This window comes from Haematobia irritans, chromosome 5, assembly GCF_050003625.1.
Source record: "Haematobia irritans isolate KBUSLIRL chromosome 5, ASM5000362v1, whole genome shotgun sequence".
NCBI classification, from domain to species: Eukaryota; Metazoa; Arthropoda; class Insecta; order Diptera; family Muscidae; genus Haematobia; species Haematobia irritans.
In genome coordinates, this window is record NC_134401.1 from 39,302,361 (window position 1) to 39,327,486 (window position 25,126).

Below are 25,126 nucleotides of genomic sequence, written 5' to 3' on the forward strand. Positions count from 1 at the left end.
GACAAGGGACCTCCTTTTTATAGCCGAGTCCGAACGGCGTTCCACATTGCAGTGAAACCACTTAGAGAAGCTTTGAAACCCTCTGAAATGTCACCAGCATTACTGAGGTGCGATAATCCACCGCTGAAATACTTTTTGGTGTTTGGTCGTAGCAGGAATCGAACCCACGACCTTGTGTATGCAAGGCGGGCATGCTAACCATTGCACCACGGTGGCTCCCCATATAGACCGATCTCCCGATTTTACTTCTTGGATTTCTAGAATCCGAAGTTTTTATCCAATTTGCCTGGAATTGGAAATCTGGAGGTATTTTTGGACCATAAAGAGGTGTGCCAAAAATGGTGAGTATCGGTCCATGTTTTTGTAGGGTCCCCATATAAACCGACCTCCCGATTTTACTTCTTGGGCTTCTAGAATCCAAAGTTTTTATCCAATTTGCCTGGAATTGGAAATCTGGAGGTATTTTTGGACCATAAAGAGGTGTGCCAAAAATGGTGAGTATCGGTCCATGTTTTGATATAGCCCCCATATAGACCGATTTCCCGATTTTACTTCTTGGGCTTCTAGAATCCGAAGTTTTTATCCAATTTGCCTGAAATTGGAAATCTGGAGGTATTTTTGGACCATAAAGAGGTGTGCCAAAAAGGGCGTGTATTGGTTCATGTTTTGGTATGGTCCCCATATAAAACGACCTCCCGATTTGGGGTCTTGGCTTATAGAAACCGTAGTTTTTATCCAATTTGCCTGAAATTGGAAATCTAGAGGTATTTTAGGACCATAAAGAGTTGTGCCGAAAATGGTGAGTATCGGTCCATAGTCTGGTATAGCCCCCATATAGACCGATTTCCCGATTTTACTTCTTGGGCTTCTAGAATCCGAAGTTTTTATCCTATTTGCCTGAAATTGTAAATATTCTGGTATTTTCGGGTCATAAAGAGGTGTGCCGAAAACGGTGAGTATCGGCCCATATTTTAGTATAGCCCCCATAAGAACGATCACCCAATTTAACTCCTTGGGTTTCTAGAAACCGTAGTTTTTATCTGATTTGCCTGAAATTGTAAATATTCTGGTATTTTAGGCTCACAAAAACGTGTATCGGATTAAGTTTTTATCGGTCCATTTGGTAATGCCTCCATATAGATCGACTTCACTTCTTGAGGGTGTAGAAGGCGCACTGATCATGAAAATTGCCTGAAACTCAATGTAAAATTTGCAGATTTTATTTCTACAGATTTAAGATTTCAAATAAAGACGTTATTTAATAATTTTCTTGCACACTTACAAGAGATGTTAATGATTCCTCTAAACCTCAAACAAAAATGATTCTTATAAATCCAGAATCTGATATAGTCCTCATAGGTGAAATCTTTAAATTTATCTTCGGGAAGTCCTCAAGCCCTCCTGAAATTTTAAAGGAAACCCTATTATTTGTTTCATGGTGGTGGGTATTTAAGATTCGGCCCGGTCGAACTTAGTGCTGTATTTATTTTTATTTATTTATTTATTGTAAATTATTTTACAAAAAATATAAAAAGTAACATTAGGACTGTTGCCGTTCGGCTATAAAATGGAGGTCCCTTGTCATTGAGCATAACATGGAATCGGGCAGCACTCAGTGATAAGAGAGAAGTTCACCAATGTGGTATCACAATGGACTGAATGGTCTAAGTGAGCCTGATACATCGGCCACCTAACCTAACCTAACCTAACTTGAAAAATGCTGTTAATTCATTTTTGATGTATTTAGCAAAGTTGTAGCTCTTGACTAACAAAAATGCTGAATATATTAGTTCGGCAAATGGTCATGTTCATGCTCAAAATCGCAAAAATGTCGAAAAAATTACAACTTTTATCACCGATTTTTTTCCGTTTTTCGACTACAGCTCTTGAACTATTGAATATAAGAGCAATGATGAAGTGATGTAAAATCTCTAATCTATGGCCTCCTATGCCATATTATTTTCATGTCATGGCATTTATATTACAAAATAATGCAAATGTTGGCAACACTGCTGTAGCCATTCATAATACATCGACACAAACTTCATGTCATTATATTGGCAGAGACCTTTGGTGCATCAGTTTTGTAATGACAAATTTGTCTCTCGTTATCTAAATTCTCTTTGTCATTCTCATTAGAAATTCTCCCAAAAATTTATTTACATTTTGATAATGGCAATAAAGCTTAAAAATTTCTCATTTGAATTGGATTATCTTTACCACCTAGTAGAGGCAATTAGTAATCACTCTTTCTCTCTCTCTCTCTCGCTCTCTAGCAGTCTCTTCCTTTTCAAATGGCATTGCAGGGCAAATGTTAATTTTTATTATTTTATTGCACCTTATTCAGAAAATTATTTTCTCTATCAGATGTCATCATAGTAGGTGATTAAATACTTACCACAAAATTTATTGTAAACAGTTAAGTGGCCACTTAAATAAAATCGAAGAAAATAAAAGTCCATGGGTTCATGATGCAATTGATCATTTAGTTTCACAGCAGTGGAGAAATCACATGTGCAGCGGCGGAAGCAGAAAATATGGATAGTGCCCTAGCTTTGCTATTGCTTTCATCAAATGCCACAAGGAATCAGAATGAAACTTTCTCAAGACCTCATATGGTTAACAATAGCTTTGTCATGGAGATTCTACACAGCATTCACATAATCTATGGTTTTAAAAATTTCGTCTTTTACATATCGGAACGTTTGGCCTACGATACAGAGACATCGAATGATTTCTTTCGGGATTTTTGGCAGTATTTTCCCCTGGTGCCAGTTCTATTGATGGTGGATAATAGCATAAGTATGGATGGATTCTTGAGTACACCGACATTGTGTTTGGTAATGACAACGGGCTATGATGATCCCATTATGAAAATTTCCAAGCGAGGTTTGAGAGGTGTTCGATTTCTGAAGACCATATTCATTTATTTTCCCATCGTTGAATCGGAGGAACGTATACAAAATTATCAGGATTTTTTCAATTTCTATGACAGTATACAGAATATGTATGCCTGGATATGGGCTAAGCAATTCTTCAATAGCATGCTAGTGACAGTTTGGGATAATGTTTTCATACTGGAACCCTATCCGACCAGGCAAATTGTGAATGTTACCTCGAATTGGACGGGTAAGACATTCTTTGTGGATTATTCGAGGGACTTCAAGGGCTATGTGATTAACACACCTGTACGTTATGATTTGCCAAGGGTATTTTTTATGAAAGGACCCCGCTATGGATTGGGCAAAAAAGTTCCCCGCATCAGTGGAGTATCGGGAAAACTCTTTATGGCTTTTATCGAATACATTGGAGCATCGATTAATGCATCACTGATCCATGATCATGAATATGATCCCGTGGATATGGGTTATATCATAAAGCAGATCGAAAGTAATCAATTGGAAATCAGTATGAATTCAATTACCGGCCTTCTAGGAACCACTGTGGGCAATAGCTATCCCATAGGTATAAATGATTGGTGTATAATGGTGCCCTATCGTGATGAAAATCCAGCTCATATGTATATGGTGAACATATTCCACGGCAACACATGGTCTCTAATCGGCTTTACCATAATCTATTTAACCCTGGGAATTTGGTTATGTTCACCTTCGCATAAACGCGATTTAACTATGGCCTTTCTCCAGGCTTTGTGTTCACTGTTGGCATTGCCTCCTTTAAGGGTTGTAACCACACGCCATCTACGTTCCTATGTAGTGTTCTTTTTACTCTTCGTTATGGGATTCCTTACAACCAATCTGTATGTGACCAAAATGGCCAGTTTTCTTACAGCAACACCGAAAGTGGAACAAATCAATACCGTCGAGGATGTCATCCAAGCCAAATTGCATGTCTTTATCACTGACTATGAATATGATTTAATGGTGGCCAAAGGTTTCCCTCAAGATTTTATGGAACTTATGATCCCCGTTACTAAAGGTGAAATGGATTCGCATCGTGATAAATTGAATACCACCTATGGCTATAGCATACAATCGGATCGTTGGGATTTCTTAAATATTCAACAACGTTTTATGGTTAAACCTCTATTTCGTCTATCGAATATATGTATGGGTCCATTCTATCATATTTTCCTTATGCAAAGAGATTCCCATTTGGCGAGTCCTTTGCAAACTTTTCTAATGTTTTCCTATCAATATGGTTTTATGTCCTATTGGAATAATGAAGCCTTTGCTGATGCCCTGTTCTTGGGCTATGTTCGCATAATTCTGGAAGAGACTTCAGTGGCCCCGTTAGGTTTGCAATTCTTTCGTGTCGTATGGATGATATGGTGGTTCGGTATAACCCTAAGTGGTCTCATACTTTGTGCTGAGATAAAGGAGTGGTCCTGGCAAAGATTTAAGGCTTCTTGCAAGAGATTTTTTAGAGTGTAAGTTATCTATATAAGAATATTAAATGAGATTTTTGAATAAAATTTATTTCTAATACCCCCATGTTCGGGAATTCGGAGTCGAAAATCTCAAGGATTCATTTTACTTATAAATACCCTACGGGAAATGGATCAACCCCAGGACTAGTACAGGGTTAGTCCCTGGTGTGTATGGACAGTTCTGGTTCAAGCGTATGGCTGGGAAAATTTACACTTCGGGCAACACATCGACTCATCCCAAAGGACGTGTCCTGGAACAATTTACTAGACTTAGACAACTGATCATGAAACAGTCTGGGACAAACTTTTAGAAAGGCATGTGCTAAACAATAAATAATTCTGATAGTTGTATTGTAGTAAAAGTGTGGATTCAAAAAGATTCAAATTATATGACAATTAAAAATATTGATAAACTGGAGCACTAGTACCAGTCCTGTAATGGGTCCATTAGTGGCAATATGAACTAATTTCCCGTAACGTAATAACGTTGGGATGATCTCGGACTTCAATCCAATTTTAATTTCAATTTACCTTTAAAAGGAGCTTTATTAAAAAATTGTTCGTTTATATGTTGTATCCTTATAGAGATTTTGCGATATGCGATTACGAAGATCAGGGGGATTGTTGTCATTAAAGTTTTATTTAGCAGGTTATAGAAACTTTCTAAGGTACCCAAAAATACTTTCCTCCGAAACGAAATTTCCCTTTGTTAATATATATTTTCATAAAAAGGAAAAAACCCGAATATATAAAAAGCGTTGCAATGATTGTCGCCATTATTTTTACTTTGTCTTTAAAGAACTTTTTTGTCCAAAATTTTGTTTCTCTTCTTGAGGAATGAATACACTGAAATTCACTCTCAAATTATAGGAATTTAAGATTTTGTCAACCGACAGTCGCTATGATTGTGTTTACGCATTATCACTCAGAGAATATATATGATCATCTCAAATATGTTTTTAGAGCATAACGTTTTCTCGGGGAATATGGGACATTTTTGTTTAAAAAAAATAATGTTTTTGCATCAAACATAAACATGACTCAAATTAGACATCGAGAAATTGACTTGGTTGAACCTGTAACCCTTTGAATGCAAGGCGGGCGTGCTAATCATTGGTTCCGTCCTCGACCTTTTTAACTTCCTTTTCCCTGACTATGTGTTACTTGACCCAATATTAGCACATGAGTTGATAAATGCATGCGTCTTTTTCTTATGGACCCTCTGTAGGATTTTGCTGGCAGCGACCGTGGTGCAATGGTTAGCGTTCCCGCCTTGTATACACAGGGTAGTGGGTTCGAACCCAGTTTCGACCAAACACTAAAAATGCTGGTGACATTTATAAGTGTTTCAAAGCTTCTCTAAGTGGTTTCACTGCAATGTGGAACGCCGTTTGGACTCGGCCATAAAAAATAAAAAATAATGTTTTTGCATCAAACATAAACATGGCACAAATTAGACATCGAGAAATTGACTTGGTTGAACCTGTAACCCTTTTGAATGCAAGGCGGGCGTGCTAATCATTGGTTCCGTCCTCGGCCTTTTTAACTTCCTTTTCCCTGATTATGTGTTACTTGACCCAATATTAGCACATGAGTTGATAAATGCATGCGTCTTTTTCTTATGGACCCTCTGTAGGATTTTGCTGGCAGCGACCGTGGTGCAATGGTTAGCGTTCCCGCCTTGTATACACAGGGTAGTGGGTTCGAACCCAGTTTCGACCAAACACTAAAAATGCTGGTGACATTTACAAGTGTTTCAAAGCTTCTCTAAGTGGTTTCACTGCAATGTGGAACGCCGTTTAGACTCGGCCATAAAAAGGAGGTCCCTTATAGTTGAGGTTAACATAAAATCGGGCAGCGCTCAGTGATAAGAGAGAAGTTCACCACTGTGGTATCACAATGAACTAAATAGTCTAAGTGAGCCTGAAATATCGGGCTGCCACTATACCTAACCTAACCCATGGACCCTCTGCAGCCACCGTGTTTCAATGGTTACCGTTCTCGCTTTATATTCAATGGTGGTTTATCCCTTGATTTGTCTTGTCTCAGTAGTACTGGTAATATTTCTGAATGTTTCAAAGCTTCTCTAAATGATTACAACGTCAAGAGTTGTTGCCTTAACAATGAGCTTAACATAAAATCGAAGAGCACTCATTGATAAGAGAAATGTTCATCACTATGGAGTGAATCGTCTAAGTGAGCCCAAAATATAGGGCTGCCACTATACCTAACGTAATCTGAAGGAAACAAAGAAAGGTTATTTTCATCATATCGATACTGGAAATATTTTATATCATTCAACTTAAAAATATTCAATTTGAGAGGACGGGACTGAACGTATCTATGAAGGACCCAGACATCGACATCCTATTGCGATTACAGGACCACAGCACAATTCGGCAGGCAGTAGTGCGTGCCATACCGGAATGTGTTAAATGGTTCGAAATTAACACGAGGCCACAAAACTTGAACATTTTCATAGATTGCCGGAGGGCAATGAAGTTAATAACAGGTATTACGGTTCGATCGTGAACCGTATTGGATATGGGTGACGGAACATTCCGGAATAAGAGAAAATGTAAAGCCAAATGAACTGTGAACTTAGAGAACGCAAAGCCAATAGAGGCAATGATGCCTGAGTGGGATGATTGGTCACTGGTGACACACAAATGCAATGGTCTGAAGGGCGACAAGGATACTATAGGGTGACCCACATAAGAAACAACTAAAGGAGAGTAGGAGGGAAATGAGGAGGAACGTGGGAATAATGCTCGGGCACCTAGAATATTACGGTTCGGGCAACCTGAATCCCCTTTTTAGATCCTAACTAAACCTGCTCGTGAGCTAAACATATCGCGAGAATGGATGCAGCGCAAATTGAAAAATGAGCTGATGCCCAAAAAAATTAAAGATAGACTAGAAAAAGCCAAAGAGTCGTTTTGCTTGCAGGAATATGGCCAGATACTGAAATTGGTTTCCTCCGATAAGAAGTCAGTGTGATTACATGCCAAAGAGGTCAGCTGGAAATGTACATCCACGAGAAATTAACTCCCGCTGATAGTAATTGTGTGGGCCGCTATAACCGCTGATGGTCACTAACCGCTCGTATGCATAGGTCGTGGTGTCAAAAATAGCGAATATTTTCGACAAAATGTCTTATAGACATTGTTGAGGCCCTGGGCAGACAAACAAATCGGTTGCAGACCATGGACATTCCAACAGGACTCAACAACATCACACTCAGCACCCGTTAACCAAGAATGGATTACAAAGGAGGTTCATCGCTTCATTTCTACTGCACAATGCAAACTAAATCTTAAGATCTAAATCCGTTGGACGTTTGAGTCTAGGGAGAGAAATTTGGTTGGAAATGGATCAAAATATCGCTGTTTATGTTGGAAAATGTTCATTAGAAGCTTTCTTCTTCTGACTGAACATAGAAAGGGTGCGAAGAGCTGTAGTGGTTTTCCTACCACCAACCGTGGAGCTTATTCGTGTAGATCGGACCGCAGGAGGATTGGCCCTAGGTTCTCCTGTTGAATACATGTGGACCATTGCAACTGTCAGGAGGGCTCTGAAAATACTATGGGGTAACTCAGAAGATTGGAGAAGTACTCAACAGGAGAACAGAAGGGCCGTGGGAATAATGACCGGGTACCTAGAATTGAGATCATATCTGTGCCAAATAGGAGTAGCAGAGGATGGTGTAGCGGCGCATTTTTGGAGGAGACCTTTGGAGACCTTGGAACACTACATTTGTCACTGCCCTGCCTTATCGGTGGTTCGGGATCTAACCCAACTTGGAAACAGAAACTAGAAACAAACTAGAATTCGTTAGAGACACAGAGTTCCTGGAATAAAAGAAGGGTATGATGGAAAGAAGAAGTTAGAGCGTACAACAAGACGAATACCGGCTCCTAAGGGTATGACATCGCTCATGAGACGGTAATCCTGAATCCTCTTTTCAACATAAACCAACCTAATCTCCTTTTCTCTTCCTCTTCGTGGGTGTCCGGCCAGGATAATCCCATCACATGGTGTAATGTTGTGCATGTCTGCCTAGGTCCTCCACCCAGAGGCCTTGATGAAAGCGAGACTGCAGTTTCGCAAATCCGTTAATAGTCTGAAAAAAATAAGAGCGCAGTATCTTGTTTCTTCTGAAAATTAATGCGGAACACTGCACAGAAAATGGTGTAAAGCTTCCGTAGTCTCAGGTTTCGGAGGATCGGAATAACGAATGAAGATATTTGTAGATGGTCTACAAATATATCCATTCTTTAGGCCGATCCTTACCATGTGTTTTCCCAGAGTAGTGTGTCCTGTTATTATTCCTATTAACGAACTCACCTCTCTTTGCGTTATCATTAGTATTCCAGAGTATGTACTCTTAGATTGGTTTTATTGCTCGCAATCAGCAGAAGAAGCCCAACGTGTCCTCCATAAGTCGTCATAATTGCCACTGATTCTGTAAATATACAAAGAATGCGGAAGAAAAACTTCACTAGTGACATTATCCGTGCCGCTTATGCCTTCCATAATACAGAGTTACTGCTGTTCAGTCTATTGCCTAGGGCCTTTATTGCTGCTTGATATCACATCTAAATAACGGCCTCACTGATAGAAGTTCTGCAGTTTTTGCAATAGCGAATATCTCTGCCTGAAATATGCTGCATTCGTCTTTCAACTATGAGGATTCCCCAATTTACAACTCTTTGCAGTGAATAATATTCCTCTCAGCCCTTTAAGAACAAATGTTCGGATCTCCGAAATGTATCCCTCTCTCGTCCTAGTGTTCAATGTTTTGGATAATTGAGTTCAGATTACTCTCATAAAGATGCTGCCCGTTCCTATATGTTGACCGGCTGAAGCTACCAGTTGAGTACGTCTGCAATCCGTGTTCTCTAATGAGTTCAGAGCCTTTTAGTCGCTGTCTTCGTGGTATACAAGTCAAGTGAGCCTATCCCCATTAATATCTCCAGGGCGAAAGTGGCCGTTGTCCTCGTCGCACTGGTCATATAAATAAGAGCCGTTCTGTTTATTCTGCTCAATTTCAGTATATGATTACGGTGGTCCGTAATGGGCCACAAGACGTGACAATCGTATATAGCTACTGGTCTTATTACTGCTGTATCAAGGGACGATTTCATACCCCAACGTTCACCAACCAACTTATGATATGCGTATAATGCCGCATAGGTCTACTTCCGAAGATCCGTGTTAAGTCTATTATTATTTTTTAACTGATTACGCTTTGAACTTCAACCAACTTTTTATACCCTCCATCATAGGATGGGGGTATATTAACTTTGTCATTCCGTCTGTAACACATCGAAATATTGCTCTAAGTCCCCATAAAGTATATATATTCTGGGTCGTGGTGAAATTCTGAGTCGATCTAAGCATGTCCGTCCGTCTGTTGAAATCACGCTAACTTCCGAACGAAACAAGCTATCGACTTCACACTTGGCACGAGTAGTTGTTATTGATGTAGGTCGGATGGTATTGCAAATGGGCCATATCGGTCCACTTTTACGGTTAGCCCCCATATAAAGGGACCCTCAGATTTGGCTTGTGGAGCCTCTAACAGAAGCATATTTCATCCGATCCGGCTGAAATTTGGTACATGGTGTTGGTATATGGTTTCTAACAACTATGCAAAAATTGGTTCACATCGGTCAATAATTATATATAGCCCCCATATAAACCGATCCCCAGATTTGGCTTGCGGAGCCTCAAAGAGAAGAAAATTTCATCCGATCCGGCTGAAATTTGGTACATGATGTTGGTATATGGTATCTAACAACTATGCAAAAATTGGTTCACATCGGTCCATAATTATATATAGCCCCCATATAAACCGATCCCCCGATTTGGCTTGTGGAGCCTCTAAGAGAAGCATATTTCATCCGATCCGGCTGAAATTTGGTACATGGTGTTGGTATATGGTTTCTAACAACTATGCAAAAATTGGTTCACATCGGTCAATAATTATATATAGCCCCCATATAAACCGATCCCCAGATTTGGCTTGCGGAGCCTCAAAGAGAAGAAAATTTCATCCGATCCGTCTGAAATTTGGTACATGATGTTGGTATATGGTCTCTAACAACCATGCAAACATTGGTTCACATCGGTCCATAATTATATATAGCCCCCATATAAACCGATCCCCCGATTTGGCTTGCGAAGCCTCAAAGAGGAGCAAATTGCATCCGATCCGGCTGAAATTTGGTAAATGGTATTGGTATATGGTCTCTAACAATCATGCAAAAATTGGTCCACATCGGTCCATAATTATATATAGCCCCCATATAAACCGATCCCCAGATTTGGCTTGCGGAGCCTTAAATAGAAGCAAATTTCATCCGATCCGGCTGAAATTTGGTACATGATTTTGGTATATGGTCTCTAACAACCATGCAAAAATTGGTCCACATCGGTCCATAATTATATATAGACCCCATATAAACCGATCCCCAGATTTGGCTTGCGAAGTCTCCAAGAGAAGCAAATTTCATCCAATCCGGTTGTAATTTGGAACATGGTGTTAGTATATGATCCTTAACAACCGTGCCAGAATTGGTCCATATCGGTCCATAATTATATATAGCCCCCATAAAACATTCTCCAGATTTGACCTCCGGAGCCTCTTGGAGGAGCAAAATTCATCCGATCCGGTTCAAATTAGGCACGTGGTGTTAGTATATGGTCGCTAACAACCATACCAAAATTGGTCCAATCACACAAAAATTGGTCCATATCGGTTCATAATCATGGTTGCCACTAGAGCCAAAAATAATCTACCAAAATTTTATTTCTATAGAAAATTTTGTCAAAATTTTATTTCTATAGAAAATTTTGTCAAAATTTTATTTCTATAGAAAATTTTGTCAAAATTTTATTTCTAGAGGAAATTTTGTTAAAATTTTATTCGGTTCATAGTAAAATTTTCATCATTGTCAAAATTTTATTTCTATAAAAAATTTTGTCAAAATTTTATTTCTATAGAAAATTTTGTCAAAATTTTATTTCTATAGAAAATTTTGTCAAAATTGTATTTCTAGAGAAAATTTTGTTAAAATTTTATTCGGTTCATAATAAAATTTTCATCATTGTCAAAATTTTATTTCTATAGAAAATTTTGTCAAAATTTTATTTCTATAGAAAATTTTGTCAAAATTGTCTTTTTATAGAAAATTTTGTCAAAATTTTTATTTCTATAGAAAATTTGTGAAAATTTTATTTCTATAGAAAATTTTGTCAAAATTTTATGTCTACTTTGTCAAACTGAATTATATACGTATTGGATCGATCTTTTTTGATCTTTTTGTTAGGAGGTTTTAAGATACCTTGCCATCGGCAAGCGTTACCGCAACTTAAGTAATTCGATTGTGGATGGCAGTGTTTAGATGAAGTTTCTACGCAATCCATGATGGAGGGTACATAAGCTTCGGCCTGGCCGAACTTACGGCCGTATATACTTGTTAATTAATATTTTTTCCGTAAATGACTAAAAGTTTCTCTTCACAGGAGAGACAAATGTCTATCTGAAATTTCCACCATATTCACTAGGGTCTTCCATTCTCCAATGACATAGATAAATGATGTTATGCCATTAAGGCTTTCGTCACAAATCATTTCGCCTATCTTCTTTCATCATAAGACGATTAAATATTTGCAAACAATTAAGAAGAATTCAAAAGGCAGAAGTAGGCTATATGGCTGGCGTAAGACTATTGGAGTAATGGAATAAAATTCCAAACTTAAAATCTTCAAGAGGCCATTTAGTTTTGCAACGTGCTCGTAACAGGAGCATCATCATCACATTACAATGGCACCTCTGGATAGTGGTATAGCCCTTCTACTGTTGACTTCACGTATGGCCCATAGCCCACGTGAAACTCTTCCAAAACCACAAATGGTCAATAATAGTTTTGTCATAGACATAGTACGAAGTATTCATGATATCTATGGATTTAAGAATTTTGTCTTTTATATATCGGAACTTTTGGCCTTTGATACGGAGACCTCAAGTGATTTCTTTCGGGGCATTTGGAAGACCTTTCCCACGGTGCCCACTATACAAATGGTCAATAATAGTGAGAATATGGATGGATTCTTGAGTACACCGACACTATGTTTAATTCTAACAACAGCCTATGATGATCCCATTATGGAAATATCAGCGGAAGCTTTACGAGGTGTACGATTCCTAAAGACCATATTCATATTGTTTCCCATAATGGAGTCGAATGTCTATTACAATAATCTAGGAGAATATAATCGCTTCTATAAGAATATACGTCGAACATATGCTTGGATATGGCGTAAGCAATTCATCAATACCATACTCTTGACCATTCACAATAATGTGTATATTCTGGAACCGTATCCCACAAGGCAAATTGTGAATGTCACCTCGAATTGGACCAGGGAGACATTCTTTGTGGATTACAGTTTGGACTTTCGAGGCTATGTCATCAATTCTCCCATACGCTATGATTTGCCCAGAGTATTCTATATGAGAGGCCCCCGCTATGGAATGGGTAAAAAAGTTCCTCGTGTAAGTGGAGTATCGGGAAAACTCTTTATGGTTTTTGTGGAACACATTAATGCGAGATTTAATGAAACCGACACAGATGGTCATGAAGATGATCCCATAGATTTGCTCGCGACCATAGATATGATAGATCGAGGTGAATTGGAAATAAGTATGAATTCATTCACGGGTATTCTAGGATCCAACATTGGAAGAAGTTATCCCATAGGCATCAATGACTGGTGTATGATGGTTCCCTATCGCAATGAGTCGCCAGCCTATGTTTATTTGAGAAGGAGTTTCCATTCCTCCACGTGGTATCTTCTATGCTTTAGTGTATTCTATATAGCTATGGGAATTTGGTTATGCTCCCCATCGAGGAGGCGTGATCTAAGTATGTCCATGCTTCAGGCGCTATGTTCAATGATGCTAATACCTCCTCTTAGAATTCTAACCATACCCTATGCTCGTATACGTTTCATATTTGTTTTGCTATTCATCATGGGATTCTTTACCACAAATCTTTATGTTACCAAAATGGCTAGCTATCTAACAGCTGCTCCTGAATTACCACAAATCAATAGCGTTGAGGATGTAGTCCAGGCCCAGTTACCCATAATCGTAACCACTTATGAATATGACATAATGATGACAAAGAATTTTCCTCCTGAGTTCATGAGACTCATGGTTCCCGTGAGTAAAGCTGAAATGGATGCTCATCGTGATAGTTTCGATACTGCGTTTGGCTATAGCATACAATCGGATCGTTGGGATTTCTTGTCCATCCAACAAAGATACATGAGTAAACCCCTTTTTCGTTTGTCCCAGATATGTATGGGACCCTTTTATCATATCTTTCCCCTGGAGAAGGACTCACATTTGGCCAAACCCCTTCAGGAGTTTATGATGTTGGCCTATCAGTATGGTCTAATGTCCTATTGGAATAAGGAAGCCTTTGCCGATGCTTTGTATTTGGATTATGTTCGTCTGCTTTTGGAACATACTTCAGTGGATCCATTGAGTATGACCTTCTTTCGTTCCATATGGTTGGTATGGTGGTTTGGTTTACTACTCAGTGGTGTGGTATTTTGTTTGGAGGTGAAAGGATACACTTGGCAGCGTATTAAAGGTGGTTGCAGGAAAGTTGCCTTAAATATTAAGAAATCTGTTATTCACAAGTGGTGGGGTAAGAAAATCAATAAGAATATTAAAAAATAAGTTGAATAAAATTCTTGAAATAGAAAATTAAAACTTGGATTTTGTTTTTGAAACGCAGAAGTAATTTTTGGTTGATAAAAATTGTAATTTATTTAAAAGGCGTGGCTCATGTGAATATGTTTTACTACACCCAAGAAACCAAATGTGAACTAACCAATAAAGCAAATGTAGATTTTTTTTTGAAATTTTAACTAAAATATTTTACTAATTGCAACATGTTAAAAATATGTTAATAAAAAAAAATAAAACTATTTTCTGTTATTTCAAAAACTTATTAAAATGTCTTTAGATCTATACGAAGTTTAGGACATACACATCTAACTAAATTTACTCATTTCAGAAAATTATGAACAAAATTTATGCAAAATTTACTCATTTTATAAAACACATAAACTCTTTTATGCGAATTTGGGAGCCACCGTGGTGCAATGGTTACCATGCCCGCTTTGCATACACAAGGTCGTGGGTGCGATTCCTTCTTCGACCGAACACCAAAAAGTTTTTCAGCGGTGGATTATTCCACCTCAGTAATGCTGGTGACATTTCTGATGGTTTCAAAACTTCTCTAAGTGTTTTCACTGCAATGTGGAACGCCGTTCGGACACGGCTATAAAAAGGAGGTCCTTTGTCATTGAGCTTAACATGGAATCGGGCAGCACTCAATGATAAGAGAGAAGTTCACCAATGTGGTATCACAATGGACTGAATAGTCTAAGTGAGCCTGATACATCGGGCTGCCACCTAACGTAACCTAACCTTTTATGCGAATTTCGAATTTAGTAAAAATGTGTATTCCATTCGTATTATACCTTTTTTTCTAGTTCTTTTTTTATCCTAAACCACATAGTGGTCAGGGTATAATAACTTTGATCTGCCAAAAAAAATTGCCTTCCACAAATATTGGTTTTAGACTCCATGAAATATATACCGATCGACTCAGAATAACCTCCTAATTTAGATATAGCTTCCATATATAGCTCCCGATTTTGAAAAATTTGGTAATATCCAAATCTACTGTAATATAAACCAAACCTGATGGATTATAATCCAAATCGGTTCAGTTATAGATATAACTCTCATATATATGTAGTATAGCTATATTTCACAGCTGTTTAATAACATGAATACTTTGTGAAATAGTACTTTGCTTAGTTTAATCATTTTAATCAAGTTAGCTTTGCATATAGTAAAATTCATGTATTCATGTTTTCAATTTTCAATTCAATTGCTTTACATATCTTAACGTTCTTTAATTTTAATTGTCATAATTCATAGTTTTAATTTTAATAAATCGTATTCCAAACTATTGGCGTTGATTATTTGGATTGACCATAATAGCCTTATTTAGTAAACAATCTTACTCAAATTTAGCACACGGTAACCTTCAGTTGTATCAACCAAACTTGGAAAATTTCATCCATATCGGTTCAGATTTAGACGAACTTCTAATGAAGAGACGTATTTCAGCCACACTAGGACAAGCAAACATACAAAGGTATGTTAACAGAGGCACTCCCCAAGGAGGAGTTCTATCACCTCTTCTTTGGAATGTTGCTATAAATAACCTTCTGGTTACCCTACACTGAAAAAAAGCACGCCCGGTTCCAAAGATTTTGTCTTTACTTTAAAAATTGTGGAATTGATTCTGAGCCAAAGAAGCGGAGAATACAAGTAAGGATACTTTTAAGACACAATTCTCTTTTAAATTTGAGTTTTGTGTACTTGCTTTTAGAAAGCAAATTTTGAGACTCGACTTCCAGTAGTAAATATGATATGTTTCAAGTAAAAAACGTCTTTAAAATAAAGTGGTGAAACACATGTCCTATATTTGAACGATTTTTTGCTTTGTAGTCAAGATGCAAAAAGACAACAAATTTAAAGATAATTTCATTAAATTTAAAGAATTTTTTTGAATTATTAAAGTCAAGTTGACCTTAGCCGAAACATTTTTTCTTTCATGTTATGATACCCATTTTTAAGTGAAACCACTTAATTATAAGGACAATATGACTTCATTGAAAAGTTTATCGACTTTTGGACAAGGAAAAAATCTTATATATTAAAGAAATGCGTCTTCTATGCTAAGCAAAATTTGCATTCGTATTATAAAGACATGAAATCTTTGACCTCACGACAATATTTTTTTCAGTGTAGAAAAAGAAAGGATAAAAGTGGTGGCATACGCAGATGATGTGGCTCTAGCAGTCAGGGGAAAATTCCCATCCACAATCAGAGATATTATACAGAGGGCCCTCCGGATGACTGAGAAATGGGCGAAAGACAATGGTCTTGGGGTAAATCCTGCAAAGACAGAACTAGTCATGTACTGCAAAGATCGCAAAACTTCCACGGTTAGGCCCATTTCCTTAGGGGGTATTGAAATTCCCTTTGGTGAGTGTGCAAAATACCTTGGCATTATTCTGGACAGGAAGCTGAACTTTAAGCTTAATATTGAAGAAAGGGCGAGAAAAGCAACGGTAGCTTTATACTCGTGCAAAAAGGCAATAGGGAAAAAGTGTGGACTAAAACCAAAAATTGTGCATTGGCTATACACGGGGCAGTGGTTAGACCTATAGTGCTATATGGTGTTGTAGTCTGGTGGCCGGCACTTCAGCAACCGACAGGTTTAGATAAAGTTCAGCGTATGGCGTGCTTGTGTATCTCAGGCGCATTCAGTAAGACAGGAACAGATTCCCTTAATGTCATGCTGCATCTATTGCTTTTAGACATTTTGGCCAAACAGTCAGCTGCAACAACGGCTGTGCGGTTGCGCGAGCTATCACTGTGGTCGGAAAAAATATACGGCCACAGTTCGGTCCTCAAAATAATGCCAGATGTGCCTAACGTAGTGGATCAGACTCTGGCGAAACCACTTTTTGACAAAAAGTTTGAAACTCTAATTCCCAACAGTGAGGCGTGATGCACACAGGCCCCGGGGAATAAACGGTATATAGATTTCTACACTGATGGCTCCAAATTGGATGGACAAGTGGGAAAGATCTGGAACTTCGAATAGCGAAAAGATTACCTAATCACTGTAGTGTTTTTCAGGCTGAAATATTAGCAATAAAAGAGGTGGCGAATTGGCTGAGAAGTAATGTTCCAAAAATTGTTGGCATTAATATATACTCAGACAGTCAACCTGCAATAAAATCCTTGGACTCTGTGTTTCTTTACTCGAAAACGACCATCGACTGCCGCAAATATCTCAAAGAGATGGCTGAGCAGTACAATATTCACCTAATATGGGTGCCTGGCCATAGGAACATACCGGGAAACTGTCAAGCAGATGAGTTAGCAAGGCTAGGAACTACCTTACATATTCCAAGGGAACTAGAATCTGTTGGTATGTCTCTGGCAACCTGCAAGCTCTTACTGCGTGAGAAGGCCGTCATGATGGAAAATGTTCGATGGGAGAATTGCAAGGGTTGTAACGACACCAAGCAAATATGGCTCCATTTAAACTTGAACTGCACACTAGATATGCTAGTGTTCTCAAGACGTCTGATATCTGCTATAACGGGTCGCTACCTGATAGGCGAATTTGCAAAAACTATTGGTGCGAAGTATAATGACTGTTGTATGAGCTGTCATGATGCGGAGGAAAAGGAATCAATTAAACACCTCTTGCGTGTGTGTCCTGCATTTTGTGTAAGGGGTAAGCAAATTTTAGGGGCATATAGCTTTAGATTACTGGCGGACCTGGAAAACGTTAACTTAAGCAGTCTAATGTTTTTGGAACAATCTGGTTGAAAATAATAGAGAAGGTTCAGTGGTTAAATCTAGAAGTGCCCATTTGTAATGTGGTATCACAATGGACTGAATAGTCTAAGTGAGCCTGAAACTAACCTAGCCTAACCTACTCGGATTATTCGTTGATCATGGTTTTACATTCCAAAACGGTTCGCGAAACCCCTTCTATTGCATTCATTGCTTTCGTGCTATTTCCGATTCATTTAACACACTCCGTTATTACACACACTTCCTGCCTGTAGCATTGTGCTGTGGTCCGGCAATCGAAATAAGATCTCGATGTCTGAGTCCTCCACATGTTGTTCCAATCCCGTCCTAACACCCACCTTCGATCCATCGGTGTTGCAGTTATTTCCCACTAAGCAAGTTTTCTACCACCACGATGTGGATTTCAATCAAATCTGGCCTTCACTTTTCGGATCATTTCAGGGGTTGTTACAGTGTTTTTCTTCAAAATCCTTTTGTAAGCTTGTAAACAATAAAATGAACTTCCAAATTTGTTAGCTGGAAAGAGATGATCACAATTTTGGTGCTGGTTATTCCTTCATTTTTGGATGTGTCACAAAAATATTTTTATTATATGAACTCATTCATATAGTCTTTAAGGAGTCATGATGTCATCGTCATGGTCATTACAGTTTATCTAACAAATCTAAGTACCTGAAGTACCTACTCATCCTTCCTTAAAATCTAAATAGAAATTTATTTCCTTATGACATAAACAGAAATCATGCACAAATACATAAGAGAAGATACAAATGATTTGTAAACAGTTTCCAATTTATCAAGGATCCTTGGCTATGGCCCTTAGTACTAGAGAAATGGAAAGAATTACTAAAATTCAGTTCTGTTTTTAGTTCCAAAGGGATTAGTTCAAATTTTCTCCCATTGAAGATGGCTCTGGATAGTGCTATAGCTTTACTGTTGCTCTCTTCAAATGCCTCAAGAATCTATAATGAGTCAATAGCCAAACCACAAATGATCAATAAAACGTTTGTCATTGAATTGGTTCGGGAACTTTATGAGGTCTATAAATTTGAAAGTTTTGTATATTACGTATCCGAACGTTTGGCCTACGATACAGAAACATGGAATGATTTCTTTCGAGGATTTTGGATAACCTTTCCCACAGTGCCCGCACAAATGATGGTTACCAATGAGCAAAGTATGAAAGGATTTTTGGATACACAAGCGCTATGTTTGATCTTAACCACAGGAATTGATGATCCCATTATGACATTATCGAAAAATGGCATGAAACGTATACGCTTCTTCAAGACCATGTTTTTATATTTTCCAATTTCGAATGAAGGTGATGAGTATCTGACACATTATCGAGAACAAAACCAACTCTATGAGAATGTACAGCGGATATATGCTTGGATATGGCGTAAACAATTCACCAATACTTTATTGATTACGGTTAACAATAATGTCTTCGTCCATGATCCCTATCCCACAAGGCATGTGGTGAATGTTACCTCAAATTGGACCAGGGAGACATTTTTCCAGGACTATAGTGTTGACTTCAAGGGCTATGTTATCAATTCTCCCATACGTTACGATTTGCCCAGGGTATTTTATATGAAGGGACCCCGATATGGGCTGGGAAAAAAGATGCCCCAGATCAGTGGGGTTTCGGGAAAACTTTTTATGGTTTTTCTCGATCACATCAATGCTAGATTTAATCGAAATTCCACCGATGGCCATGAAAACGATGCAGTCAATGTCACAGAAACCATTCACCTAATAGATAAGAAACATCTGGAGATCAGTATGAATTCATTTACTGGCATTATAGGATCCAATATTGGCAATAGCTATCCCATAGGCATTAATGATTGGTGCATGATGGTTCCCTATCGCAATGAATCCCCTGCCCATCTCTTTCTAAAAAAAAGCTTTCGTAAATTCAGCTGGTTTCTAATGTGCTTTAGTGTATTGTATATAACTTTGGGAGTGTGGTTATGTTCTCCCCCGTATTCACGTGATCTGGGAATGTCCTTTCTCCAGGGCATTTGTTCCATCTTATTGATATCTCCCCTGAGAGTCTTAAATGTTCCCACCGTTCGTATGCGTTTCATATTCGTTCTACTCTTCATTATGGGGTTCTTCATTACCAATCTTTATTTGACAAAGATGGCCAGCTTTCTAACAGCTTCTCCAGAGCTACCACAAATCAATACCGTGGACGATGTTGTCCGGGACCAGCTGCGTATTATCATAACCAATTATGAATATGAAATAATGCTTACAAAGAATTTTTCTGCTGATTTTATGAGCCTAATGGTCCCCGTTAGCAAAGCTGAAATGGATGCTCATCGCGATCGCTTCGATACTTCCTATGGCTATAGCATACAAACGGATCGTTGGGATTTCCTAAGCCTTCAACAAAAATTTATGCATAAGCCTCTATTTCGCCTCTCGGAGATTTGTATGGGGCCCTTCTATCACATATTTCCCATTCAAGGGGACTCACATTTGGCTAGGCCTCTTCAGCGTTTTATCATGACTGCTTCTCAACATGGCCTTATGTCCCATTGGAATAATGAAGCCTTCGCCGATGCTTGGTACTTGGACTATGTCCATTTAATAGTTGAACATAAATCGGTGGTCCCATTGAGTATGAGTTTCTTTCGTTCCATATTGCTAGTATGGTGGTTTGGTTTGATACTTAGTGGTTTGGTATTTTGTTTGGAAGTCAAGGGATTACAAGAATGGCAGAGATTAGTAAGAGTTTGGAAGCGTATAAAAGATATATGGAGTAGAATTTAAGTCTTAAATTAACATGAAATGTAATGCAAAACCGTTCTCATTGTAAATAAAGAGTCTATAGTCATAAGAAATTTAAAGAGTCCTCTGAAACAAATGGGTCATAATTATTGAAATAAAATCATCATCAGTTTGTTGTATTATCATTATGGGGGTTATGGTTACGAAATGATCTCGTCCTTATGGAATTGGAAACTCATGAATTTATCGAATTGTAATAATAATCCAGAGTTGATAGGAACTTCGATTTACAGTTGGTTGGGTAAAGATAAATACGTCGATTTATGGAAGGTCAAGAACTGCTGTTTTTGGGAGTTAATGACAACCACGATTTGTAAGTAATCCGAAAAATGTTGTTATGTATTTTCAGTTTTCCCACAGCTTATGGGGATTAGAAAATTGATTTGCAGATAATAGGTTAATAGTGATTCGTCAAGTGTCTAATGTGAATTAAAACTCGGACACCAACCAAATACTCTAGCCAAACTTAATCCCGACAGACAGCAAACTCGGAAAAGGAGAAATATCGACAGAGACTTCAAATATAAAAACTAGAGTTCCATCAATGCGTTCCACTGGTCTAGATTTCCACCACTGAGTTCTAAGTATCTAGAGTCCTATATCGGAGTCCTTCGGATCTACAGTCCCATCACTAAGTTCTTCAGATCTGGAGATCTGTCACTGAGCTCTTCGGTTATTTGGATCTACAGTTCCACTAAGTTCCTCTGATCTAGAGTTCCATCATTTAGTTCAACCACTGAATTCTGAGTATCGAGAGTTCTATACCAGAGTACTTCGGATCTAGAGTTCCATCACTAAGATCTTCAGTTCTTCTGGAGATTCGTCACTGAGCTCTTCGGTTATTCGGATCTACAGTTCCATCACTGAATTCTCCTGACCTAGAGATTCACCACTGAATTCTCCGGATCTAGAGTTCCACCGCTGATTTCTAAGTATCTAGAGTTCCATACCGGATTCATTCGGATCTAGAGTTCCATCACTAAGTTTTTCAGATCTGGAGATCCGTCACTGAACTCTTCGATTATTCGGATCTACAGTTACACTACTGATTTCTTCGGATCTAGAGTTATATCGCTGAGTACTTCTGATATACAGTTCCTCTGATCTAGAGTTCCATCATTGCGTTCCGCTGGTCTAGATTTCCACCACTCAGTTCTAATTATCTAGGGTCCCATACCGTAGTCCTTCGGATCAACAGTTCCATCACTAAGTTCTTCAGATCTGGAGATCTGTCACTGAGCTCTTCGGTTATTCGGATCTACAGTTACACTACTGAGTTCTTCGGATCTAGAGTTATATCGCTGAGTACTTCTGATATACAGTTCCACCGCTGAGTTCCTCTGATCTAGAGTTCCATCATTGCGTTCCGCTGGTCTAGATTTCCACCAATGAGTTCTAAGTATCTAGGGTCCCATACCGGAGTCCTTCGGATCTACAGTTCCATCACTAAGTTCTTCAGATCTGGAGATCTGTCACTGAGCTCCTCGGTTATTCGGATCTACAGTTCCATGGCTGAATTCTCCTGACCTAGAGATTCACCACTGAGTTATTCAGATCTACAGTTCCATCACAAAGTTCCTCGTATTTAGAGTTCCATCACTCAGCTCTTCGGATCTAGATATCCGTCACTGAACTCTTCGGTTATTCGGGTCTAAAGTTGCACTACTGAGTTCTTCAGATCTAGAGTTGTATCGCTGAGTTCTTCTGATCCAGAGTTCCATCATTGAGTTGCGCGGGTATAGAATTCCACCACTGTGCTCTAAGTATCTAGAGTTCCATACCAGAGTCCTTCGGATCTAGAGTTCCATCGCTAAGTTCTTCGGGTTTATAGCTCCACCAAAAAGTTATTCGAATATACTTTTCGACCACCGAGTTATACGGATCTAGAGTTCCTTCACAGAGTTTCTCGTATCTAGAGTTTCACCACTGATTTCTTCGGATCTATAATTCCGTCACTAAGCTCTTCGGGTCTACATTTCCACCACTGAATTATTGGATATATAGCTTCATCTTAGAGTTTTTCGGATTTGGAGTTCAACCATTGAGCTCTTCGTATCTAGAATTGTATCACTGAGTTTCTCTGACCTAGAGTTTCACCACTGAGTTATAGGGATCTAAAGTTCCACCATGGATCTAGAGTTCCATCACAGAATCCCTGGCATCTTGAGTTCCATCAATTAGTTATTCGGATATACATTTCGTCCGATGCGTTATTTGGATCTATGGTTCCATACCATAGTTCTTCGGATCTAGAGTTCAATTATTAAGTTCTTCTTCTTTTAAGCTGAGATCAAAAACAACAATAAATTCTTCGGAATTATAGTTCCACCACAGAGTTATTCGGATGTACATTTCGAACACTGAGTACTTGGGATCTACAAGTCCGTCAGTGAGCTCTTGAGTTCTACTTTACCACCACTAAATTATTTGGATCTATAGTTCCATCTTTGAGCATTTTGGATCTAGAGTTCAACCACTGAGTTCGGATCCAGAGATTCACCATTAAGTTTGTCGGATATATACTTCCACCACTGAGTTCATCCGATCTAGAGTTCCATACCAGCACCCTTGGAATCTAGAGTTCCATTACTAAGTTCTTCGGGTGTATAGTTCCACCACACAGTTATTCGGATATACATTTCGACCACTGAGTTCTTCGGATCTAGAGTTCCGTCATTGAGCTCTTCGAATTACTTGGATCTAGAGTTCCATCTTTGAGTTATTCGGATCTAGAGTTCAACCACTGAGTTCGGGTCTAGAGTTTCACCACTGAGTTTTTCGGATGTAAAGTTCCATCACTGAGTTCTTCGGATCTGCTTCCTCACCACAGAGTTCTTCGGATCCACAGTTCAATTACTGCGGTTTTCGGATTTTTAGTTCCACTACTGAGTTCTTGATGTATAGAGTTCCACCAGTAAACTCTTCTTGATCAATCCAATCACTGAGTTGTTCTATCTACCGTTCTACAACTAGGTTAGGTATAGTAGCACCACGTTATTTCAGGCTTACTTAGACTATTCAGTTCATTGGGATACCACAGTGGTGAACTTGTATCTTATAATTGAGTGCTGCCCTATTCTATGTTTAGCTAGTTTTTATAGCCGAGTCCGAATGTCGGCGATACGTTACGGTGAAACCACTCAGAGAAGTATTAAAGCACTCAAAAGTGTCACCAGCATTACTAAGAAGGGATAAACCACTGCTGAAAAACTTTTTGGTGTTCGATTGAAACTGGAATGGCACCCGGGACCCTATGTATACAAGGCAGGTATGCTAACCACCATGGTGGCTTCCACCCCTAAGTTCTTCAGATTAAAGTGCCACCACTGAATTCTTTTGTTCTAGTTTCCTCAGAAATGTCGTGAGACGAGAATTGACGTGATTCAATATTGGATGTGATTGACGTGATTCTTCGGATGTAGAATATGTGATTTCTGCTTATGCATTTGCATGCATATAACCCATGTCCATAAGTTGCTTTTACAGATATTATAGAAAATTCCTTTGAATTTCATGTAAAATCACAATAAAAGACTAAAGAAAAATATTTCACATTTCAACAGCCTACGTTTTAATAATAGAGTAGTCACCATTAACAACAAAGTTGCACCTGGACAGTCGTTTACAAAAGGTTTGTGTAGGAGGAAACCAAACAAACATACGACAAAGTCTCACCACCACCCCTCAAGCCATTGAATTATGTACCTTACTGCAGTAATTAAGGGATATTTGCAAATCGCATGTACGCAAAAAAGTAAATAAACAAAAATACTTTTGCAATTTGAAATTCACAACTATGTATCTGTAATTCTGTGTACATATTAAATTATGAAAATATGGGCGTAGTTAACATTTTTAGAGGTGGTATTGAAACCAACTGAACGAGGTGGAAAAAAAAAACTTACTAGACGTCTTCAAACTTTGCGCCAAAGTGAAGTTGGTCTGCTGAATTTAGCAGTACATTCGAAGACTTATCATCCTATGTGAGACATATGTCCACATTTGTGGCGTTAACATAAAGGCGCCTATTCAGTCATCTAGAGATTACATATCGTGGGAAAAAGATAATTTTCTGAGGCGCATCTGAGTGTGATAGTCTCAGATCCACTGGGATTCGTCCATCATTGGGGTCTTTGATATAGTTATTAATTCATTCTTGACCTGTTCTGAAGTTGAACCTGGCGTGTTTAGTTTCTTTTTCAGACTATGGTGTATTCCTAAAGGCGACATATTTTAGGTGGTCTATCTTACTGCACTTGATCAAGTGCTGGTGGTAGAGGAACGTGTTGGTCATATCATTCATCAATATTTGGATATGCGGAAGCTCTGTGCAAAATGGGTGCAATGGATGAAACATGGCTCCATCACTACACTCCTGAGTCCAATCGACAGTCGGCTGAGTGGACAGCGACCGGTGAATCGTCTCCGAAGCG

The 25,126-nt window shown here is 38.5% G+C and overlaps 3 protein-coding genes across 3 annotated transcripts; all 3 read left to right on the top strand.

Moving 5' to 3' along the window:
• The first annotated feature begins 1,969 nt into the window (after positions 1-1,969).
• LOC142239636 (uncharacterized) lies at positions 1,970-5,480 on the top strand. The gene is made up of 3 exons (XM_075311428.1): positions 1,970-2,086; positions 2,490-4,390; positions 5,441-5,480. Exons 1-3 carry the CDS (start codon positions 1,970-1,972, stop codon positions 5,478-5,480), a joined length of 2,058 nt encoding a protein of 685 aa, XP_075167543.1.
• A 6,741-nt stretch (positions 5,481-12,221) lies between these two features.
• On the top strand, positions 12,222-14,147 carry LOC142239637 (uncharacterized). The gene has a single exon (XM_075311429.1). The coding sequence runs from the start codon at positions 12,222-12,224 to the stop codon at positions 14,145-14,147; it is 1,926 nt and encodes a 641-aa protein (XP_075167544.1).
• A 4,647-nt stretch (positions 14,148-18,794) lies between these two features.
• LOC142239638 (uncharacterized) lies at positions 18,795-20,675 on the top strand. Its single transcript, XM_075311430.1, has one exon. It carries the CDS (start codon positions 18,795-18,797, stop codon positions 20,673-20,675), a length of 1,881 nt encoding a protein of 626 aa, XP_075167545.1.
• The last annotated feature ends 4,451 nt before the right edge of the window (positions 20,676-25,126 follow it).

Excerpts from the sequence above, each read along its gene's own strand:
- LOC142239636 (XM_075311428.1), top strand. The coding sequence starts at position 1,970 with ATGGCATTTATATTACAAAATAATGCAAATGTTGGCAACACTGCTGTA. Across the intron at positions 2,087-2,489 it reads ACCTTTGGTGCATCAGTTTT|TTTCACAGCAGTGGAGAAAT; the intron begins GTAATGACAAAT and ends TTGATCATTTAG. Across the intron at positions 4,391-5,440 it reads TGCAAGAGATTTTTTAGAGT|ACATCGAGAAATTGACTTGG; the intron begins GTAAGTTATCTA and ends GACTCAAATTAG.
- LOC142239637 (XM_075311429.1), top strand. The coding sequence starts at position 12,222 with ATGGCACCTCTGGATAGTGGTATAGCCCTTCTACTGTTGACTTCACGT.
- LOC142239638 (XM_075311430.1), top strand. The coding sequence starts at position 18,795 with ATGGCTCTGGATAGTGCTATAGCTTTACTGTTGCTCTCTTCAAATGCC.